The 20,768-nt window shown below is 36.0% G+C and overlaps 1 protein-coding gene across 1 annotated transcript; it reads left to right on the top strand.

Annotated features, from left to right (window-relative positions):
* Positions 1-318: 318 nt before the first annotated feature.
* Positions 319-20,744, top strand: LOC118275512 (3'-5' ssDNA/RNA exonuclease TatD). Its single transcript, XM_050695406.1, has 6 exons — positions 319-487; positions 560-738; positions 2,654-2,752; positions 5,017-5,180; positions 16,529-16,875; positions 18,508-20,744. The coding sequence occupies exons 2-6, from the start codon at positions 597-599 to the stop codon at positions 18,668-18,670; spliced, it is 915 nt and encodes a 304-aa protein (XP_050551363.1). The 5' UTR covers positions 319-487; positions 560-596; the 3' UTR covers positions 18,671-20,744.
* The last annotated feature ends 24 nt before the right edge of the window (positions 20,745-20,768 follow it).

Below are 20,768 nucleotides of genomic sequence, written 5' to 3'. Positions count from 1 at the left end.
TGTTTCAGTGGTTTGCATAAAAGTATACGAATAATTCCAGTTTTCGAATGTTTACACTACGTTTAGTTGTGTCCATCGGATTATACTTAAAATATTTTATTTATTACAATAACGTATAAGTATGAAGGTAAATGCATATTTTTGACATATGCTTCCTATTAGAATGTAGTGAAATATTGCATTTATTTATTTTTTTCATCTTCTATTAAATTATTTCTAAAGAAAAGGAAACTAAACGATAAGTGGGTTTTTGTCACACTTTTACGTCACTCTCCATTCCACGTATAGAAACACAGTGTAAGATTAATAGCCAATCATATCACCGCAGTGAATACAACACTTGACAGAACTATTTTGAAGTGTGTCGTTGTCGTGTCAATAAAAACGTGCTTCAAAAACATGGTGGCAGCTCAGTGAAGAGGGTGGACCGTTCGACTAGTCATTAAATTATTAGAAGCTTATTTAGCAGGAGTGTTTGATACAATTTGTAAGTACATCTAGAAGTCACGTTTAAAATAAAACACGCAGAAAAAATAGTGATATCCACGTTAAATTTTAGATAAACACCGTTTAATAAGCTTCATACAAAACCGAGGATGACGTCTGAAGAAACCCAAATATCTGAAGAACTGAAGGGATGCTACGAGAATCTTATTGTAATCGACATTGGCGCGAACTTGACTAACAAGAAATACGGCCGTGATCTCGATTCTGTCGTGCAAAGGGCAAAAGATGCAGGTGGGTTACTAAAAGATGTAAAAAAAAAACATATGTGTGGTTGCGTGATAAAAATGATTTGGTGTTACAATGCCGACACTCACGTTTGAAGTAATTTATTCATTTAGACTGATTGCACATTGAATACCTCGCGAGTTACTGGGTTATTGTCATGCTACATTTTTTTTATTGCTCGGAATTTTATGTATTTTTACGTCTGATATGAAATATGATCCAGCAATTGTATTTCAATGATGAAACTGGTAATTATTACTTTGGAGTTTCTAGTAATAAATATTGTTTTGATAAAGTATATTGTTTACAAAGGAAATTCCACAGGAAAGTGGTTTTTAAATATAAACGATGACTAATACTTGGGTAGTGTACTGTTGCATCCTTGTGATTGTTGTTCAAGAATAGTTTTATTGTGTTATTACACCTACAAGAAGTCTTATAAGATTTGAATAACACATGAAAACACATTTTATTTTTGTTATTTCAAAATTGATGTGACACTTTCATCATTAAAAAAAAAACATCTGCCTAAACTTCCAATGCTCTCGTTAATAGTAAACTCCAGGAACAAAAGTATTAAATTCATTTAATTAACCAAATATTAAAGCACTGTTTAATTTAACACAGCATTTTTCTGGAATTAAAATTTCATAATATTTTCATGCACGGAAACTTTATTTCATGTAGACTGATAACAGTGATGATCACATTTCAATGAAAATAGATTAGAGTGCGAAAATAATATTAATGAGTAATCAATATGAATAATCGATGTTTACTAACAATTTTTGTTTATCTGTCTGTGGTATTGTTCTGAAAAAACCATTTGTTTAATTGGTTTGCTCAAACATTAACATAATAAATAACATTATGTCACCCTTTAAATCTCTGGATGGGCAGATTTGCATGTATGTAATGTTGTAACATTTGTGGTGATGACAAACAATAACAGATGACGGAAGTGGCCCATCAATAGCCTATGAAGTGGCCACTGCTGACCAAAAATATTCTCGCACGGAGATGGTTTGAGCATTAATCACCATGCTTGCTCAATGCGGGTGATTCCAAACTTATAAAATAGAAATTTAAGGCCAGGGTTCAACATTTGTTACATCAACTCTGTAATCAAAGTAATAAATTATGATATTGAACATGTTAAATGGATTGATTTGCCTTTACAAGTTTTCTTTTGGCATTCAAAGGTAATACAAAGGAAACACAATGGAGTTGACAAAAATTCCAAAGCTATACACAAACATTAGATTGTTTACTAATGCTTTACATTATATTATGATAGTGTTGTTTGTTTATGCTACTGCATGTTTGTTTAGTAAACAATTCTTTTGTGTATTTTGTTCATTAGTTACATGTTGTGTGTAATAATAACATACATTACATAGCTACTCCTTTGTTCTTGTACAGCAAAAATTTTAAGTCTATTACTAGATTGATGAACAAATTATTAGCTTTTACAATATTAATTTTTCTGCATTAACTTGGTCATAGTTATTTAGGAAAGCTTTTTACTATTGCGTATTTGGAAGTGTGTTTGCACCTTCTATAATGTATATCTATACTTCTGTACTATCATACTCCTATATCTATAATTCAAGCCTGATATATAAAGCTGAAGAGTTTATTTGTTTAACCACGCTAATCTCCGAAACTACTGAACCGATTTGAATAATTCTTTTTATGTTGGATTGTGCATTTATAAAACATCGCGCTGTGACCAACAGGAGCCAGGAGCCGAGCAGAGCGAGTGAAAACACGCAGAAGTAGTTAGTGGGACCATAACTCGTAAAAGGGAACCTTTATTTAGTGTAGTTACACCTCTGCAAGTTTACATATCATGTCAATGGATACTAAGCCTAATGTTATTTATATTTCATTTTATAGTAAAGCTATATACTTTGTGCAGGTGTCCAGAAGATCATGGTGACGGGCACATCAGTGCGGAACAGTAAAGAAGCCTTAAGACTGACTCGCCTCTATCCCAGCACAATATATTCTACGGCTGGTAAGTCTATCTTGTTTTATTCATTGCTATGTTTTATACTGACACTATGTAAGATTGCAGTAAACTTAAAGACTTAAGTATATGGCCTATAGTATCGATTGTGCGTCTTGTTGTCCATTTCCGAACTTTTCAGAATTCACATTTAGATTGTGATTCTGATATCATATGCCATAAATAGTAAGATGCAAAATTGTAGTATGTTGAAAGGTATCTTAACAGCTTTAATTACGTTTTTTACTTTACCTGTTACCTGTTTATCGGAGCGTCGGCTCGAAAAGCAGGAGTTTTAAGTCAGTCAGATTTCTGACACTCCCTTTCGCTTAGCCTAAGGCCAGAGAAGTCATTGGATGATTTTCCTCCCCTCAAATAAAGCTACGTTTTCATTGAATACAACTGTGATGACTGATGATATTATTATTTATTCCTCGTTTGGTATGTTATTCTGCATCTTCAGATAATAAAGAATGATCCTTTGATAAGATTAATATAGAAATGTTTCTCATACCTATCCGGATTGTGAAACATGTGGACCAGTCTCAGTCGGTCAGATAACAGTGACTTATCATTTAGATACAGATATGTTTATATTATAACTTTCTTGAGACATACTAATAACATAACTGGTAAAAAGTTGTTGTATCTCTAGTAGGTATGGCATCTTTTCCTATCCCTTTAAAGTTTACAGGGGGATTAGGGAATACAAAGGATTATAATATAGCGAGTTTTGTAGTACAATCTTTGTTTTTGTGGTATAAGCCCGTAAACTAGCAAACGTATCACCTGATGGTAAGCAATCGCCCCCGCCCATGGACACCCGAAGAACCAGAGACGTTACAGTGCTGGCCTTTTGGGGTTAGAATTTAAGGGTTGTTGGGGAATTTGTGATTGCGATGATTGGGAAGGTAACCTCACTCACAACCCAAACGTTGTTTCACGTCGGTTTTCTGTGAGGCCGTGGTATCACTCCGGTCGAGCCGGCCCATTTGTGCCGAAGCATGGCTCTTCCACACTTACAATTTCTTCTAACTTCTACAAACCTATATTTATTTGAATTTCAATTAAGCAATTAATTAGTTTATCAGTCATTTACTTCACAGCGATAATAATAACGTTATCATCGAGTTTACACTATCATAATTAGCATTTATCTGTAAATAGTCTGGTAATGTTGCTATTTCGATTATGAACATACATTTACATATTGCCATTGGATAAGAGGTGTAAGGAGTGACTCAAACTCGTAGATCTTTTCTTCATTAATTTACGTGACTAAACCGCGATTTTAAGTTTATAATATTACCAGATGTTTTACAAAAATCCCAGTATTATAATGTGTTAATACTCAATAGGGCATACTATTTCTAGACCTCTTTAAAATATCTCAGTAATATAAGTATTACTGCTTAAACGTAAGCGTGTAATCCGGGAATCAAACTCCGACCGTCGCTTTAGCAACCACTTGACCAACGAAGCAGAAAACATCCATAATTTAACATTTCAATATTTAAATAAAACAACTTTTTAAACCAAGTAAAATTCCATACGAAATTAGTTCACTGGTTTTCTAGAAAAGCATGTAATTTTAAACAAACAAGTATTTCCTTACTGCACAGTGCGCAGATTAAATAATTGAAATATTTAATTTAATTAAAAATTTAAGCAAAGAGGTTAATTATCTTACTTTTACATGCAGTCATTATAATTTTGTAACTCTCTTCATGTTGTGGATTCATGAGCATATCTTAATGACTTTGTTTAGGTAAAGATAGTACCGGTTTGTAGTTACGGATTGTAATGATATTATAATGGTTTTCAGGACATTTACTTAATCTAAATACATTGTAAATTATTCTAATCCAAAAAGTGATATCAAGGCTTTTGAATAAAGTATTTACAGTTAACCGTTTTAAGTGTAGGAGAGCCATGCTTCGGCACGAATGGGCCGGCTCGACCGGAGTGATTCCACGCCACACAGAAAACCGTCGTGTAACAAGTTTTGCGTTGTATTTAGTTGTATGAGTGAGGTTACCGGAGGTAATTAGTACCTTCCATATCCCTGATTCCTCAGCAACCTTTAAATTCATAACCCCCAAAAGGCCGGCGACGCGCTTACTTACCATCAGGTGATCCGTCTCCCCGTTTACCGACTTATACCATAGAAAAATAGGTGTTACATTAAACCTTTGCCCTAACCCTCCACCAATCAAAAATCTTCATATTTACTTTAACCTTTTTATCTTACTAAGTAAAACATATACCTACAGGTGTCCACCCCCACGATGCAAAGTCCATGATCGAGGAAGATATGTGGGGCGACTTACAAGAGATAGCAGCTGCGCCGGAGTGCGTGGCGGTCGGCGAGTGCGGGCTCAACTACAGCAAGGATTTCTCAGAGCCATCAGTACAGCGTGAAGTTTTTAAACGACAGGTTAGTGTCTGAATTACATATTTAATAGTTCAAGGTGGATTTTTTTTTAGGTTCATTTAATATTCTAGTATATCGGTTGAAAGCGTTAAAGCTTAATATTTAGAGGGATAGTAGACACAGTCGCTAACGGTTACAGTATTTCCCATATATCTTTGAGAACAAAATTACAACTTATAATTTTAAATACACATAAACAAGACTATAGGCTCACCTCCTATTACATGGGACTATATATAACACAAATGGTGAAAAGTATAAGTGTACGGTGGCATTATGTTCCGAAATGTGCACCTCTGTCTACCCGATTCTTTCTTTTCTTTTTAACACTTTTAGAGCAACATAATCTCCTAAGTCACCAAAAAGAATAACATAATTATCCTTTCGCATATATTATGCGACGTCTGCCCGCATCTGTCCATTAATCGCCACGTCTTGTCCAATTCAATAGCCACGTTTATACTCTTATAGCATTCAATAGATGTGAATCAGCCCCGAATGAGATGCGTAGGAACGTTCTCGAGTGATAGGACTTTGATTTTCATATTTTTATTTAGTTAAATGCTTGTATTTGATTGTGCTGTAAGAATGGTCAATCTTACTAATATTATAAATGTGAATGTTTGTGAGTTTGTATGTATGGTTGTTACTTAATCACGTCAAAATGGTTGAAGGGATTGGGATGAAATTTGGAACAGGTGTAGATTATGGTCTTTTTATGGGGGAAAATCATGCAATTACTTCTCCCGCCTTGGGCGAGGCGAGAGGGAGTGTTAGACTCTTACTGACTAAAAATTACCCTGTTCCTACGCTTGTATTTCGAACCGGAGCCCCGGTAACCCGCTAGGCAGTCCGCAGAGATTATGGTCTGGATTAAATAACTCATAGATACTTAACACATAAATATAGATACTTTTTATCCCACGGTACCGCGAGCGAAGCCGCTGGTAAAACCTAGTTTTACTTATAAAGCATAATAACATAGATTTGCCACCAACCCTTTTTGCCGTATGCCTTTCTATTGTACCTGAATCTTTGAAACATCGATCTCCAATCTAGACAGGATTAGCAGACGCTAATGCTGACATTTCCAAGCGCGGATATTACGGCAAACCCTCTTATGTAAAAGAGATCCACAATCTAGTAGTAGTTTGTCTCGGGCTGTTGATGATAATGCTGTGTGTTTTAATTAATATCATTGTTTTAGAGCGATTACCATCAAAGAGGTTGGTAGTGGCGTTATATGAACAATTACATTCACCTAGTTACAGAATAGTATGGTTTTCTTCGCATCCTGTCATAAATAGGCCTGGTATATTTTCCGTATAATGTGTTTATTCCCCCGCCCCCCAACTGGCTTGACACGCACTCGTAACTCCTCTGACGTTACAAGTATACATAGGCGGCGAATTGCTTACCATCAGGTGATTGGCACGCTTTATTTGCCGCCATATCTCATAAAAAAAGCATTGACACCTTTGTTGATAATACCAGATAGATTTTATGTATAAAGTTATTTGGCATTCTATTCTTTAAAATTTGTTCTATCTTTATTAGTTTTTCGGCCTTTGTTCTCTCTATCCACCATAGCGACTATTTTATATACTCCATGTGTTTTGTCTGGCATTTCGCCAAACAAACTTCCAGCAAATTTTCTATTTGCAGTTTCTACTATATTTGGACGCGTCCACGTTCATTGTTCACGGAGAAATTGAAATCGATTCGTCTCGAAAAAATATCGATTGCTAATCGAATAATCGATTGATCGCCGGCTCATGTGCGATCTCTTTCACTTGGTTTCATTTTAGAATGCCATTAATGTCTGCACCGTTGATTTTTGTAATCTTATACTTACATATTTATAAATGTGTTGTATGCAATTTTGAAGGGGGAGTTATTCGGTTTACTTGGTTTTGTGAATTCTTGTTAATTAAGTGGTCTAAAATCTGCATAGCTCTCTCGAGTTCAATACTAACTTTAAGACTTAAAAGCTTGTGAATAAGGTACATATTGCTTTCGATTTTGAAATTCTGCTTACAGTTCAGTGTCCAGTGTCGTAAGTAAATCACTCTGGGAATAGTTACATATGGGCACGAGGATAATCACTAGTCCTTTTCCACTTGCTGTGCTGGACATACCCCAAATAAGCAACACATTAAACCTAACGAACAGCTAGAGCATAGAGATTGATCTTCAGCTCTTCAAACCTATTTTCTACCAACCGCCTTGTCGATATCGTCACTTCACCCATAATATCTAACACTCACATTCGCCAAATCAATCTCAAGGACTTATAATATGTGGCAACGATGAATAAAATACATTTTTCAAAGTGCTTGTAATAACAACTGCAGTAGAAATCGGCCAGCCACGGTTGCGGACATTAAACCAATGAGTGGTTGCGTAAATATGCGTGCTCTGTACTATCTAGCTAAATAACTATAAAGTAGATTTGCAGTTCCTACAATAATATACGATGTGTGGTGAAAGTTTATATTCTTTTTTTTTATATAAATTACTAGCTTTTTTGCGCTCGGTTTTGTTCGTGTTATTTTGTCTCCGTTATTCCGGCTATGTGTGTGCGAAATTTTAAGAAAATTATGTAAGAAATGGAGAAGGGTAGGCCGTAGGATATGCTCAAAAGATTTAGTTCTTATATGTTTCTAAATCAATCTGTAAGTACTTAAATAATCAATGGTATCCTGAAAGCGAAAAAGACGAAAAGTCCTTGACGTATCTGCCTTTTTATGGTATAAGCAGGTAACAAGTGCGTTGCCGGTGTTTTGGGGTTAGGAATTTAAATTCCTAATCCGGGAATCGGGGATTGGAAAAATATGTAAAGGGGGGGGGATTTGGGCCTCCGGTAACCTCACTCACACAGTTCAAGCATTCTTTCAAGACGGTTTCCTGTGAGTCCGTGGCATCACTCCGGTCGAGCCGGCCCATTCGTACCGAAGCCTGGCTCTCCCACACTTATCTTCTTAATCTTTTTAAATGCTGTGAATACCTATTCTATCTTCTAACGCGAAAGCTACAAAATCCCACGATCAAAAAATCACGGAAACCACTCCATCACCCCAGTTATAACCAGCGCTACTTACCCGACATTTCACATATCAGCAACCATTATTGCGTGTGTCTAATCGCTGATTACTTTATCGATCATTCAATCTCAGTTGGTGTTAAATACCTTACAATTATTTCTCAAAGAGTGTCGAGTATTATAGCCTTATTTCCATTTAAATATAGAGTGTATGAATGTATCATTATAGGTGTTATTTGACAGTCTGCTGCTGGACTACGGGTCTGTTCTACAAAAGAGACGTTTGCTATAATTTCCACGCTAAGCAGGCGAGTTGACGAGCTTTTATTTTCTTCTCTATTAATTATCTTGAAAGAAAGAAAATACATTTATTTGGCACAGACAGGAGATTACAAAGATTTAAAGTTATAAAGAAAATAAAAAAAGTTAATACAAGAAATTAAATTACTTGCGCCTCACTTCTTCTCATTCGGTCATTAATGTCCCTGGGACGCTTGATTGTTCCGGTAATTTCCCATGAAATCTACAATAGATACAACCAGTTGTATCTACTGTAGATCATGGCTTACAGGAGTTGCAGCGGTTTTGAGAGGTTGTAGCGGGCTTGTCTCTAAAAAAAGGCGGGTTAACGATCGCAGTTTAAAATATTAGGTTTTTTAGAAGGAGTATGAGAGGATATATATTCTATTCAGTTTTCACCACAAGGCGAAACAGTTTAGACATTATTCTGGGGTATATTTTTCATTTGAATGGTGAGAATGTTATCATTATAGATGTTATTGATCCGCTCCGGTTAAATTCGTTCATTGCATGCCTACGCAACAGTTGTTACACTGTAGATAAACTGCAGTAGTGTAGTTTGTTTCTGTTTGAGATGTACTGTTAATTTTGGCTACGTTGTAGATTCTAGGCTCCGCGTTGTTGCTTAAAGTTTCAGGATGATAGTTTTATACAACTCCTTGGGTTATTGAGAATTTTAGACTCTGTCCCCTTTAACCTCGTAATTCAATACACTAAAGTTCCGTATTCTAATATGTAAGTGGGTCAATCTATAAAATTGGTTACCGTGATTTAAATTGGTCTGAAGGGACACATGTGGTCTTACTGACTTACGTATAAAAGTGTACGTACAATTTTATGGCGACAAATCTGGCGAAATCTGGTCGTGCTACATGTATCTCTCAGAGAATATGAAGTGTAATGCACGTTAAGCTGTATTCAATTATGACCATATCCATGGTCTGAAGGGTCGGCTTCAATTAACCAATCAATCGGAGCGCCAAACGCGGTCTCGTTAAACGTAAAACGTTTCGTATCTACTACACCGCGATTCACGATTGCTAGTTTAGACGCTCACCTGCCTAAATTCCTAGTCTGATAAAATTAAAATAAGTAAAGCTAAATTCCAAAACCTAGTAACTCCAAATAAAAGAGAGAAAAAATACAACATTTATTTGCTACAATAACACCAGGCACAAACAGTATACGAGACATAAAGTAAAGTAAGAAAAAAATAACAATAAAAATAAATGTGGATACTAAAAAATATTATTTTGCACCCGAAACCTGCACCAAAAAAAAATAATAATAATAAAAAAGAACTTCAAGCTCTATACGACTTATTAAACAATTACCATTCAGTATCCCCGACCTTCCCCAACTCGCGACCTTGGCGGTGACCTCAAAAATCGGACACGCTACACCTATCTCCCTGCTGTTTGGCACCGTTCTAAATTGAGAGCCGTCCCGTTTTGCAACGCTCAAGTTCTGAGTCAACCATGCAGTCATGACCTGTTTTAGATTGGTACATTTTTAACTGGCTTTTAAATTTGCTTAGGTTATAATGAGGATGATTTTGATTAGGAAGTATAAAATAATAAAGTGAGGTGGTGTTTTTGAGCTTGTGTGCTTTTCTACCAAATATGTGCTATGCTACGTTGCTGTGGATGCGTTTGGCTTCCACTAATCATATTTTTGGTACACATAGCTTAGCACTGGTGGAAACGGACTCAGCTAAGCTATGTTTTTATATAGAAATGCGTGGTGTGGATGGCTTCCCTACCGATCGTATCGATACAATCGCATACTCGACCAGCGTAATCTTCCTCGTACAGCTACATAGCTTCACAGCTTAGCTATTACATCTTCGTAGCATAGCTACATAGCACATCTCTGGTGGAAAAGCATCCTTAAGATAATAAAATTCTCAGTAATGGTACCGGGTCTGAAATTATTGTTGATATTTGCATATAAATTCGTCCTTTATTAACAAGTATTTAAAGTACAATATATGTAGGTAATGTAAATAAGTTTCCTTCTACCCATTCCAGAAACATGCGTTCAACGTTATTTTTATAACATAATATAAAATTGCATAGAACATAGATTGCGTGTGGAATTTAACCTGAATGTCTGCGCGGCCAGTCATTTAGTTAGGTCATAGGTCTGTCTAGACAGAACTCCTCTACAAAATTATCATCGTTTAGCTTAAATTAGATTCGACTGACCGAAATTTATGAGAGTCGACGCTATGCTCCTGTTTTTAGTCACGCATTTGTCTCATTTTGGGGTTTTTTTAAGGGGGAAAATCATCCAATGACTTCTCCCGCCTTGAGAGAGGGAGTGTCAGACTCTTACTGACTAAAAACCACCTCGTTCCTACTCCTGCTTTTCGAGCCGGAGCCCCGGTAACCCGCTAGGTAGTCCGCAGCTCCGGGTCGGCATCAGCCCTACTAGGCTCCATCTGTGGTGGTTTGATGGCTCTTTGAGACCCGCGCGGAATGTTGCTCTGCACGCTACCAAAAGTGTTACGTAGCAGAAGTACCAATTTAACCGAATTAATAGGTAAACAAAGTCACCTTCGATTATTTGGGACTAGACAGCCATTTACCTAGTTTTATTATCGTCTAATAGCGTCATAGAGAGATAATGACGTACCTATTTGGGATATCAGACCAATTTAAAACACATTTTAACTATCGTAAACATGGCTACCTTAATTTTCGTTTCGTTAGCTTAGTTCGAAATTGTAAAAATAAAAGTCGTAGATAATCGTTGAATGCAGTACCCTTAGTATGAGTTAGCTTTACGTTGAACGAAAACTAAACGTAAGCGTTTTCAGCGCTCTGATTGGTTGGTTCCTAACTGACGGACTTAATAGATTTTTAATTTTAATACCCCCTCATAATCCCTATTTAGAGCGTTTACCCTATATCTGACTATCCCGCTTAATAGCGTTGATAGGTGTGTCATTGTTGATAATTTGTTAATTACTAACATCGTGCTAATTAATGATCGTGTTGACGGTGTTGTCTGTTCGACACTGAGCAAAAAAGGTTGCATGCACTCGCTACTCATTCAGAGTGATGATGGATCACACATCACACTTTTTAATTCTCGAAGTAATTAATACGGGCGTTTATTATAAAGTTTTTCTAGTTATATTATGAGTGTAATTACTCTAATTACCCACTTCATATTAAAAGCTCGTTACTGGCCATTCCTGGAATATGGGTTTCGTCTATGGGCGACACATGACAAGTGACAGATGACAGAAGTCGCACATAGACGATCGACGAACAAATCAACGAATGACGTCATAAATCCTACATCGTACATGTGAAGTTTAAATACGAATGAACGTGGATAGAAAACCCCAACGAACGTTCAGCGTGGCCTGGGTCGGAGGATCCTCTTTTTTTTTTGGGGAACTTTACACTCTGTTCCCTAAGAACAGTCAACTTTAGGGTTCTAATACTCCACTACTCCACTCTTGGCAAGCGGGTTGGGGATCGGAGATCACAGAGCGCTGCGTCTGTGTTCAATGTGCATAAGATTTTCAGACACGAATTCGGCATGAACTTCATATTGTACCTAAATTATATTGCTGAGATACCCAATTATTATGAGCGCGATCAGGAAATCGATATACCAATCAATCAACGAAGCAATATTGCGAACAAAACAGATTATTTAATTATATTTCCATTAAGTTCTTTTGTTTAGAAACTATAATTTATGACGTGGGTAATAAAAATATTAGATTGGAATTGCCTGCACGCAATGTGAGGAGATACAAAAAAAAAATAGATAGGTACATGTAAAGTGGGTACCTAATCGTATCACTGCCGGTTTGAATGCAGAGGTTTAGGGTGCTTTTCCAGCAGAGATGTGCTATGCTACGTACGCTGTGAATTTTTTTTTATGGAATAAGCCGGTATACGAGCAGACGGATCACCTGATGGTAGGCAATCGCCGCCGCCCATTTACACTTGAAACACCAGAGGCGCTAAAAGTGCTTTGCCGGCTTTTTGGGGGTTTAGGAATTTAAGGGTTAAAACCCAATTGGGTTTTCGGTAACCTCACTCACACATCGTTTGGACGGATCCGTTTGACTCAACTCCACAGCATGTTTCATGTGCCATTCGGTTGATTAGTAGTCAGTTTATTCATTAATAGATATTTGTAAAACTTCCTGGATGTTCGTACTTCCCTCAGATGCTACATAGCATTTAACATTAATACATACGTACGCAGCAAATGAGCAATAACTCATCGATCGGGTGCAACGTGTCGCATTACTTTTGTACCATTCATTCTGTGGTCGCGTGTCCGATTCTCACGCGACACTTGAATGATCTATGTTGTTCGCACATGATATATGAATGAATGAGAAATTTATGTTGACTTTTGTCAGCGCGGTTCCGAGTATTGCTGTCTAGGCTTCTCCAATAATGATGATGATGATCCAAAGATTATTTGAAAGGTTGGCAACTTGCAACTTGTCTGATTTTGAGTTTGCCCCCTATATGCCATACATGATACAACGTAGGGAAAAACACATAGACAATTCATTAAAATATTGTACATATATAAAATACTAGCTGACTCAGCAAACTTCGTACCGCTACGAACATTTTATTTCACCTTTTACATCTGCCCTGGACTTCACAATTATTTCAAAACCAAAATTAGCTAAATCGGTCCAGCCGTTCGAGTTTTTGTGAGGCTAACGAACAGCAATTAATTTTTATACATAGAGATAAAATAAATAAGAATGTAAAATTACACACGGTTAAACTAAGAACTTTACGACCATCAGTCATATTGCGCCGACCCATGTCATACGTACGTTACGTAAAAATAGAGAAAACAATACAAAGACCATACATAATTCACGGTCTAATTATTTAGTATCAATGAACGATAATAATATTTCTTAGAAAGTAAGTGTGTGTAGGAATTTCATTTGTTGTTACTCGCTGCGCTTGAGTCGCGAGTTTGTCTGCGTTGGTAATTGTGTGAATTGTAAATTAGGTAGGTGGGTAGGTGTTTAGGTTTCATCGTAATTATACAGATTGGAGTGATATCACTAGAGAGAAACATTCAAAACGTTCCTTTGACGAAGTACTAAGATAGCAGAAATTAAATAGTGGCTAGTAACGTTCTTCCATTACATTATACATCACACATCAACAGCCTTTAAGTGACCACTGCTGACCAAAGGCCTCTTCTGACACTGAACCATCTGATGCCCACTGCGGGTTGGCGATTTCAAACTTATAATAATTAGAAATTATAAACTCAGGTTTCCTCATGATGTTTTCCTTCACTGTTTGTTAGTGGTGTCTAAATAATCTTAGAAAGTACAAATATCTCTCGGATAAGGTCACATTGTTTGAGAAGGGACGTCTTAAACATCTGGGGCACTGCTGTTTGTAGGTTTCGAACCCGTTCTTTCTCTATTTTCTGATATCAAAGTAGCCAACTGCCAAAATGTTATTTCGGTCCTTATTTACATAGCTAAATATAGAAAGACAACAAATCAATATTGAAAACAAAAACCAAAAAATAAACTTAGAATGTTGAGAATAAGATACATAATGATGTACAAAATTTTACAGCTAAATATTGTTTTGTTCGAACAAGAAAAATCTACTCAAGTAGATAAGATATAGGATTAAAAATAAAAACAATACATCTTCCTTATTGATCAAACATCGACCTGTAACAATATTCTTATACATACATACATACGTTTACTTAGATAAGCAGTAAGCACGTGCTCACAATGCTACATTGATTCATAACGATAACATACAATGTTTACCAAACATACGGTTTTAACATACGTGAACACTGAAGCGGTCAGTCGGAAGTTTCACCGTGTATTTTACTATGGGGGATATTTCTATTTCGTTTCATGTTACTTCTCTGTTTTGTATCGTTTGTTCTGACTATTATGACAGTTGTTTTGTTTTGGGATGTTTGGTTTTGTAAAATGTTCAGGTTTTGATGTATGAATTACAAAGCGTAATTAAAAATGGTGTTAAAAAGAAATTGGGATTGAATTTTGATATGCTTAATTGTGATAGTGACCTAACCATGAAGCAAACGCAAAGATATTCCATAACTGGATTTCCCTTTTAATGTAATGCATGACACTTTACGAGGAGCGCGAGACTTTATAAACCATATCCCTTTCTATTTTCCAAGATGCAGTCCCATACCAAAAACACGTTGCCAATTGTCCAAGTTTTAATGAAATTTTCTAAGCGCTTACAACTTATCTACACCTTTTTACTTATATTATCCCATTTGTATTGTCACAGTGCAGAATCACATTATGACATCTCTTTGTACTCAATTCATGTCTCTAAAAAACTAGATGGCATCACTATTTCTCAAATACTTTACTAAACACAAAGTACTTTCTAAAATAAACTCGAATTCTTTTTAGAATCGACATCACGTGAGCTATCGATACCTTTTCTGTTGTTGTAAACGTCTTTAGACTTCAGTAACTGCTTTCCATCAGATCAGTATAAAAATCCTTTTACTAAATGATCCAAATACCAAAGGTTTTGTGTTTTGAGTATGATACTTATGACATTTATGGAAGCAAAAAACGCAGAACTTTATTAAGATTCTAACACACATTTTTCTTCCACATCCATTAATAAAATGACAAAATTAAGTATAGAAACACAGGAAGTTCTACCATAACTAAAACGAAAATATAAAACTTTACAAATAAAAAATTTGATTCCCAAATAACGATAGTATTTTATCAAAGTCGTAACAAGTCGGAAATATCTCGCGATCTTCCGTTTGATCAAAGGACTGACTGACTAATGTCAGTCTATATTTAGATCGAACCAGATGCTGTCGGGTTGTACAGTGATCGCGATCGCTGAGAAAATTAATCGTTTATAAAAGTGATGGAGAAATATGTATGAATAGAACTTGTGTACCAATAGCTTTTGCCCGCGTTTCCGTGGGATAAAAAATACCTTATCACCCAAGTCAGGTCCTTGTTTCGTAAAGGGTATGACAAGACATAACAAACCACGCCCCTCTCTATTTAGCGGTCCCATACTTACTACAAAAACGTCACCAATTGTCTACATTTTAATGTGCCACTAAAATTCTAACACTACAATTTCCAAGGTCTCCCATAAAACTGGCAGATAATGATATCTGGTAGATATCAGTTATCCAGAGATGAAATCAACGTGATATCTCTTTAACGCTTGGCTTAACTGAATTTGGGACGGGCAATTTGGATTTCGTAATTCTCAGAACTGATACTCAGTTTAATTTTGTTTTTGTTAAAAAAACTTTGCCCCACATTAGGATTTTCTCCTGTGGCGTGGGTGCGTTTATAAACATATAATTTCACATGCACATGACACCCAGACCCGAAACAACAATTTGTGGATCACACAGAGTTGCTCCGTGCGGGAATCGAACCCTCTACACGTTGCACGGTAGCCAGTTGCCCAGCCACCGCGCCAACCGTGCAGTCAATTATGACTGTATATTTACAGATTTTTCTAATTATCAGTTTCGTTAATAAATCACAATTTAGAAATACATTAACATTAATTCTGCCAATTACGCGGACGTATTCTTAGTACGCCACGTCGACAAATATTTCGTTTTGCACTGTGATAAGTAGTTGAATCATCTTGTTTTGTGCTGACATCACTTGTTCAACTAATTTTTCCTCATGGATCATCAATTACGTCTTATTATGTTTGTTTTCTGGAATAAAACTGGCTAAACAGTCGGGTAGAAAACCCTTTGTGATTTGTTGGTGGAAGTCTTTTTACTCATGAAGCTAAGCGATACATCTAATGTATTTCAATTTGATGCACCAGTTCTGGGTTTCAGTCAACAGATCACTGAAAATCTTGATATTAGTAGCTTACATTTTGGAAATGCACCTTCTTCCTCACACGGGACTTAGTAAATAAGGTATCAGGTAAAAGGCCAATATTCACATACACCATTTTCTTTGTTACAGGTTGAAATGGCATGCGAGCTAAGGAAGCCACTATTTGTCCACGAGAAAGAGGCTCAAGACGATTTAATAAAGATCCTCGACGAATTCGGTGCCCGTCTACCAGCAGTTGTGATCCACTCCTTCACAGGATCAGTCGAACAAGGACTTAAATACATAGAAAAAGGGTTTTACTTAGGTATCACCGGGTATATTTGTAAGGATAAGTCTGATGGTGGAATCAGAAGGTTGCTGTCAGAAAGACTGTTGCCTCTTGACAAACTGCTGGTGGAAACTGATTCGCCGTTCATGTATCCGAATATGAGGGCTTCGAAGCTGCCGCTGCATGTCAAGGATTCTCTGACTGAGAGGTAAGAAGGAAATAATTACTTACATTTTCTAATAAATTTTATCACAGTTATTTGTCGCCGTCAATGATTTTCGACATTGATATTGTCCATTACATCCTTATTGCGTGGATATTGAATGAACTAAATGGTATTGAGTTTAGCTTTATATTCCGTACTCGGATTGCTATTATAACAGCTACGATTGGCGTTGTATAGTTTTGACATCGAAATTGCAAATTGTATTGAGATTGGTTTCAAAAGTAAGCGCCCGGACCGGTACTATAAGTGTTATGATATGGAATGTTATGAAAAATCTAGTAATCCTTGCTTTATCCTATGTTCACTTGACGCCCTTGTATCCACTAGACCAAAGAGACACATTACACCAGTTTACATGGTGTTAGAAAAATAATTGGAATGGGTGTCAGTAGGTGACTCTGGAATTTGTCCTTGACAATCACAATACAGAATGTGATGCGAATTTCTTTGTTAGCTGTTGTTAGATCTCATGTCATCCGTATTATGTTACATTCATGCTATTGTTATATATTTAGGAATGTTACTCTACGTTCCTTTTGTTACTTTATAGTGTAGTTTATCACAAAACATTTCCGATGGTGAAGTAGTAATGTACTTAGGTACCATACATTTTCTCATGACTAGCTATGTTTGTCACTAGTCTGATGATTGTTGGTGGAATATCTACAAATGCGAACTCCTTGGATGTGTTGGGAGGGAATGTCAAACTTATCTTTTGGTGTGGGAGTCATCCAATGACTTTGTTCGCTTAGGATGAGACGAGACGGAGTCTCAGACTTTTACTGACTAAGAATCACCCCGTTCCTACTCTTGCTCTTAGAGCCGCAGCGTCGATAACTCGCTAGGTAGTCCGGGTCAATGTCGAGAGCCAAGACTCCTACTGACTAAAATCACCCCGTCCCTACTCCTCTTTGTCGATTTATGTTTAGTTCACTCTGCAATCCTAGCGTGATATTTTCAACCTTACCGGATTTAGTAAGAATCTATTAACTATTTTACTTACTATTATAGGAAATTATGAAATCAAAACACTCAATATAATTCCGTTGAATGTAAATGTCCATTTCTTAGAATGAAACAAAAATCAAACACCAAACATACATCATAAATTTAACTAAATAATGCTACCTATTGTATGCTATATACGATATATCGCTAGACACAATATTAGGACGTGTTATGATAGCGATAAGATAATTGTAGTCAACATCCGAATTACGTGCTGTTTGATAACAGAGACAAAACAATACGTTATCAAGCAACGTGCTACTTATAAATAACTTGTGGATTTGTCTAGTGTTACATTTGCAATTGTATGGAGGCTGCCTTTTAAAGTTTTTTTTGTCGAAGACAACATATGCTGTCCCTTGCAAGATTAAATCAGTTCTGAATTGATGTGAACATACTGCTAGACAGAAACCGTAGTTTATACACAACAGGCAAAATTTATACTTCTTGAGTTTCCACATTCCTTCTATTTTTTCTATTCTTTAGTTCATATATCTGCACGAAACGCTACACATATTTACAATATTATGTACCGTTAATACACAAGTGCAATAAAACATTGGAATAGTTTCACCAAATTAAATAATTACCTGTTTTTGTTTCTAGATCGATGAACTTCGTGAACCGATACTGCACGTTCCAACGCAATGAGCCTTGCGCTTTACCGGCCATTGTCGAACTTATCGCCGGCTTCTTGGGCCAAAAGCCAGAAGATGTCGCCCTAGCCACCGCATTCAACGCCCTCAAGATTTTCGGACTCAGCCAGTGAGTTAGACAATTATACACCCTCTTACTTTAACAATAAAGGCTAACAGGGATATTGTAATATGTGGGGTTTTGTACGATTTGTTAGAAAGAGAGATATGTATATTGTTGATCTATCTATATTGATGAATTATGACTAAGTAAGAGGGTTGATCATGTCAATTTTTGTAAAGAATCGAAATTCGTGCCTTAGCGCCTTAGTGCCTTGATTATAGAGTCGATTATACCGAAATGTTTGATTGTACGGGAGTGATGTAATCACAATAGAATCCCAGTTGATATAGATTATACAATTGTTATACTAAAGCATATATTTGTTGGTTTCTTCGAACGCCATCCGATTTGTTCGAGATTTTTTCAATTAAATTATTGAATAACAATCTAACCTCGAAAATTGAAAATACTCATTTTCATTGTATTGCATTTCGATAATGACAAGAAACGATAATTTTTTGTGTACATTGTGTGGCACAATGAGGCTATAGAACGGTTTTTGTGGCATTTTCGACGTATTATCGTCAATTTGTCGCTCAAACCGCCCTAATTTGATACTAAAACATTCAAGTATGTCTTGCCATTGAAATAGAACTAACATTGAAGATTGCCTCTCTAAACGATAGGTTGGATGATTTTTTGAACAGTTTCTATACATTTCAATACACTGAGAGTAAAGATAATTAATTACGCAACGAACTGAAAAGCAGCTATTTAAAATTGTTGTGATTTAAATTATTTTCGATAGCGTTATAACTTGCGGATACAGCGTTTATATTTATTAATAATTTAATTTGTCTGTATAGTTATTTACGCTTGATCAGTATTTTAAAACAGAAAGTATAAATAAGACTTATTTATGGACTTCAGTGTATTCAAATGTGTATAAATTTAAGATTATAATGAAAGAAAAACGCTACGCAAGTTACAAACGCGTACCTGATGAGCCAAGTCTTAAATTATTGCCATTTGATGATAGTACTTGGTGTTTTTTGCATAATAAACGAAGATTAAAAACTTATAATAAGGATTTTTTGACTATAAAATTGTGGCTTATGTGTGCACACGCCTTTATACTGGTGGCAACCAAGCTTTAGTCAGACTGATCTCAGATACAGTGTTTGAAGAATATAAATAATATTTTCATTTAATGTATCCATCTTATATTTGAAAAGATTTCGTCAGTAAAACTTGGAGTTTTCGACGAATACCCATAGTGTTGCAGTTCACTCAGTAATTCTTAGTTTTACTTTTAACGTAAGGGAATGTAAACCATTTTTTTTATTACTAACATTTTGTACGTAACCTAGGTTTAGGCGATGTTAGACATTAAGCTATAATATTATAGTTTTGTCGCCAAATAATGTACGTATTAATGTTTTTGTTTGTGTTTAAATATGTTCTTGATAAGTCCGATATAGAGTGAGGGAGATAGCGAGAAATAATTGCAAAGGAATCTATATAAATATTATTTTTTTACTTGCCATGTGTGTGGTTTATGATTTGTATGCAGTTGTTTCTTGTGTCGCTCGATAAACTATGTCGTCTTGCCTGTGTGACCGCGGAAGTGAACTGCAACCCTTGAACCCACATACCGTTGGCCTGTTGCCACCTTTATCTACTGCACGGTGTTAGGTATTCTCTTATAGTTCTCGCTCTGCGCAGAGCATTCCTAATCGAATTACAATATTTATTATTTTCATCGAATATTTGTAAATAGTTTGAAGATGTGTAATAATAATTTAATGTTAATTTAATGCTGGTAGTCACAACGAAATCAAAGACTGCAAGTATTAAAGAGAAAATGTGAAACTTGACATGTTATAATTACGTTTATGTTTTTGTATCGATATTTTTTACGTATTTAATCGTTTATCGTGTAAGAAGTATTGTTATTCCTTTATTTTTTGACACTTTGTTGTAGTTGTGTAAGTGTGGGCTGGTGAGCCTGTAAGTACGTTTGTAGTGCGCGTGCGCACCGCTGGCCCGGCTCGTGTAGTGCCTTCGATGAAACGTCCTTTTGTGATACAATATTTTCATAGATTGTACAGATTATTTCTTTCAATATACAATTAAAGAAATTATTTAGTTGTGTTTTATTTGTGTGC

The sequence above is a fragment of the Spodoptera frugiperda genome, chromosome 8, assembly GCF_023101765.2.
Source record: "Spodoptera frugiperda isolate SF20-4 chromosome 8, AGI-APGP_CSIRO_Sfru_2.0, whole genome shotgun sequence".
Classification (NCBI taxonomy): Eukaryota; Metazoa; Arthropoda; class Insecta; order Lepidoptera; family Noctuidae; genus Spodoptera; species Spodoptera frugiperda.
Note: the sequence above shows the minus strand (reverse complement) of the source record. Positions and strands in the feature narration are given on the sequence as shown.

What these genes read in the sequence shown, in the direction of transcription:
- LOC118275512 (XM_050695406.1), top strand. Translation starts at nt 597, where the DNA reads ATGACGTCTGAAGAAACCCAAATATCTGAAGAACTGAAGGGATGCTAC. An exon ending in GCAAAGGGCAAAAGATGCAG is followed by an intron (nt 739 to 2,653) that starts GTGGGTTACTAA and finishes TACTTTGTGCAG; the next exon opens with GTGTCCAGAAGATCATGGTG. An exon ending in AAGGATTCTCTGACTGAGAG is followed by an intron (nt 16,876 to 18,507) that starts GTAAGAAGGAAA and finishes TTTTGTTTCTAG; the next exon opens with ATCGATGAACTTCGTGAACC.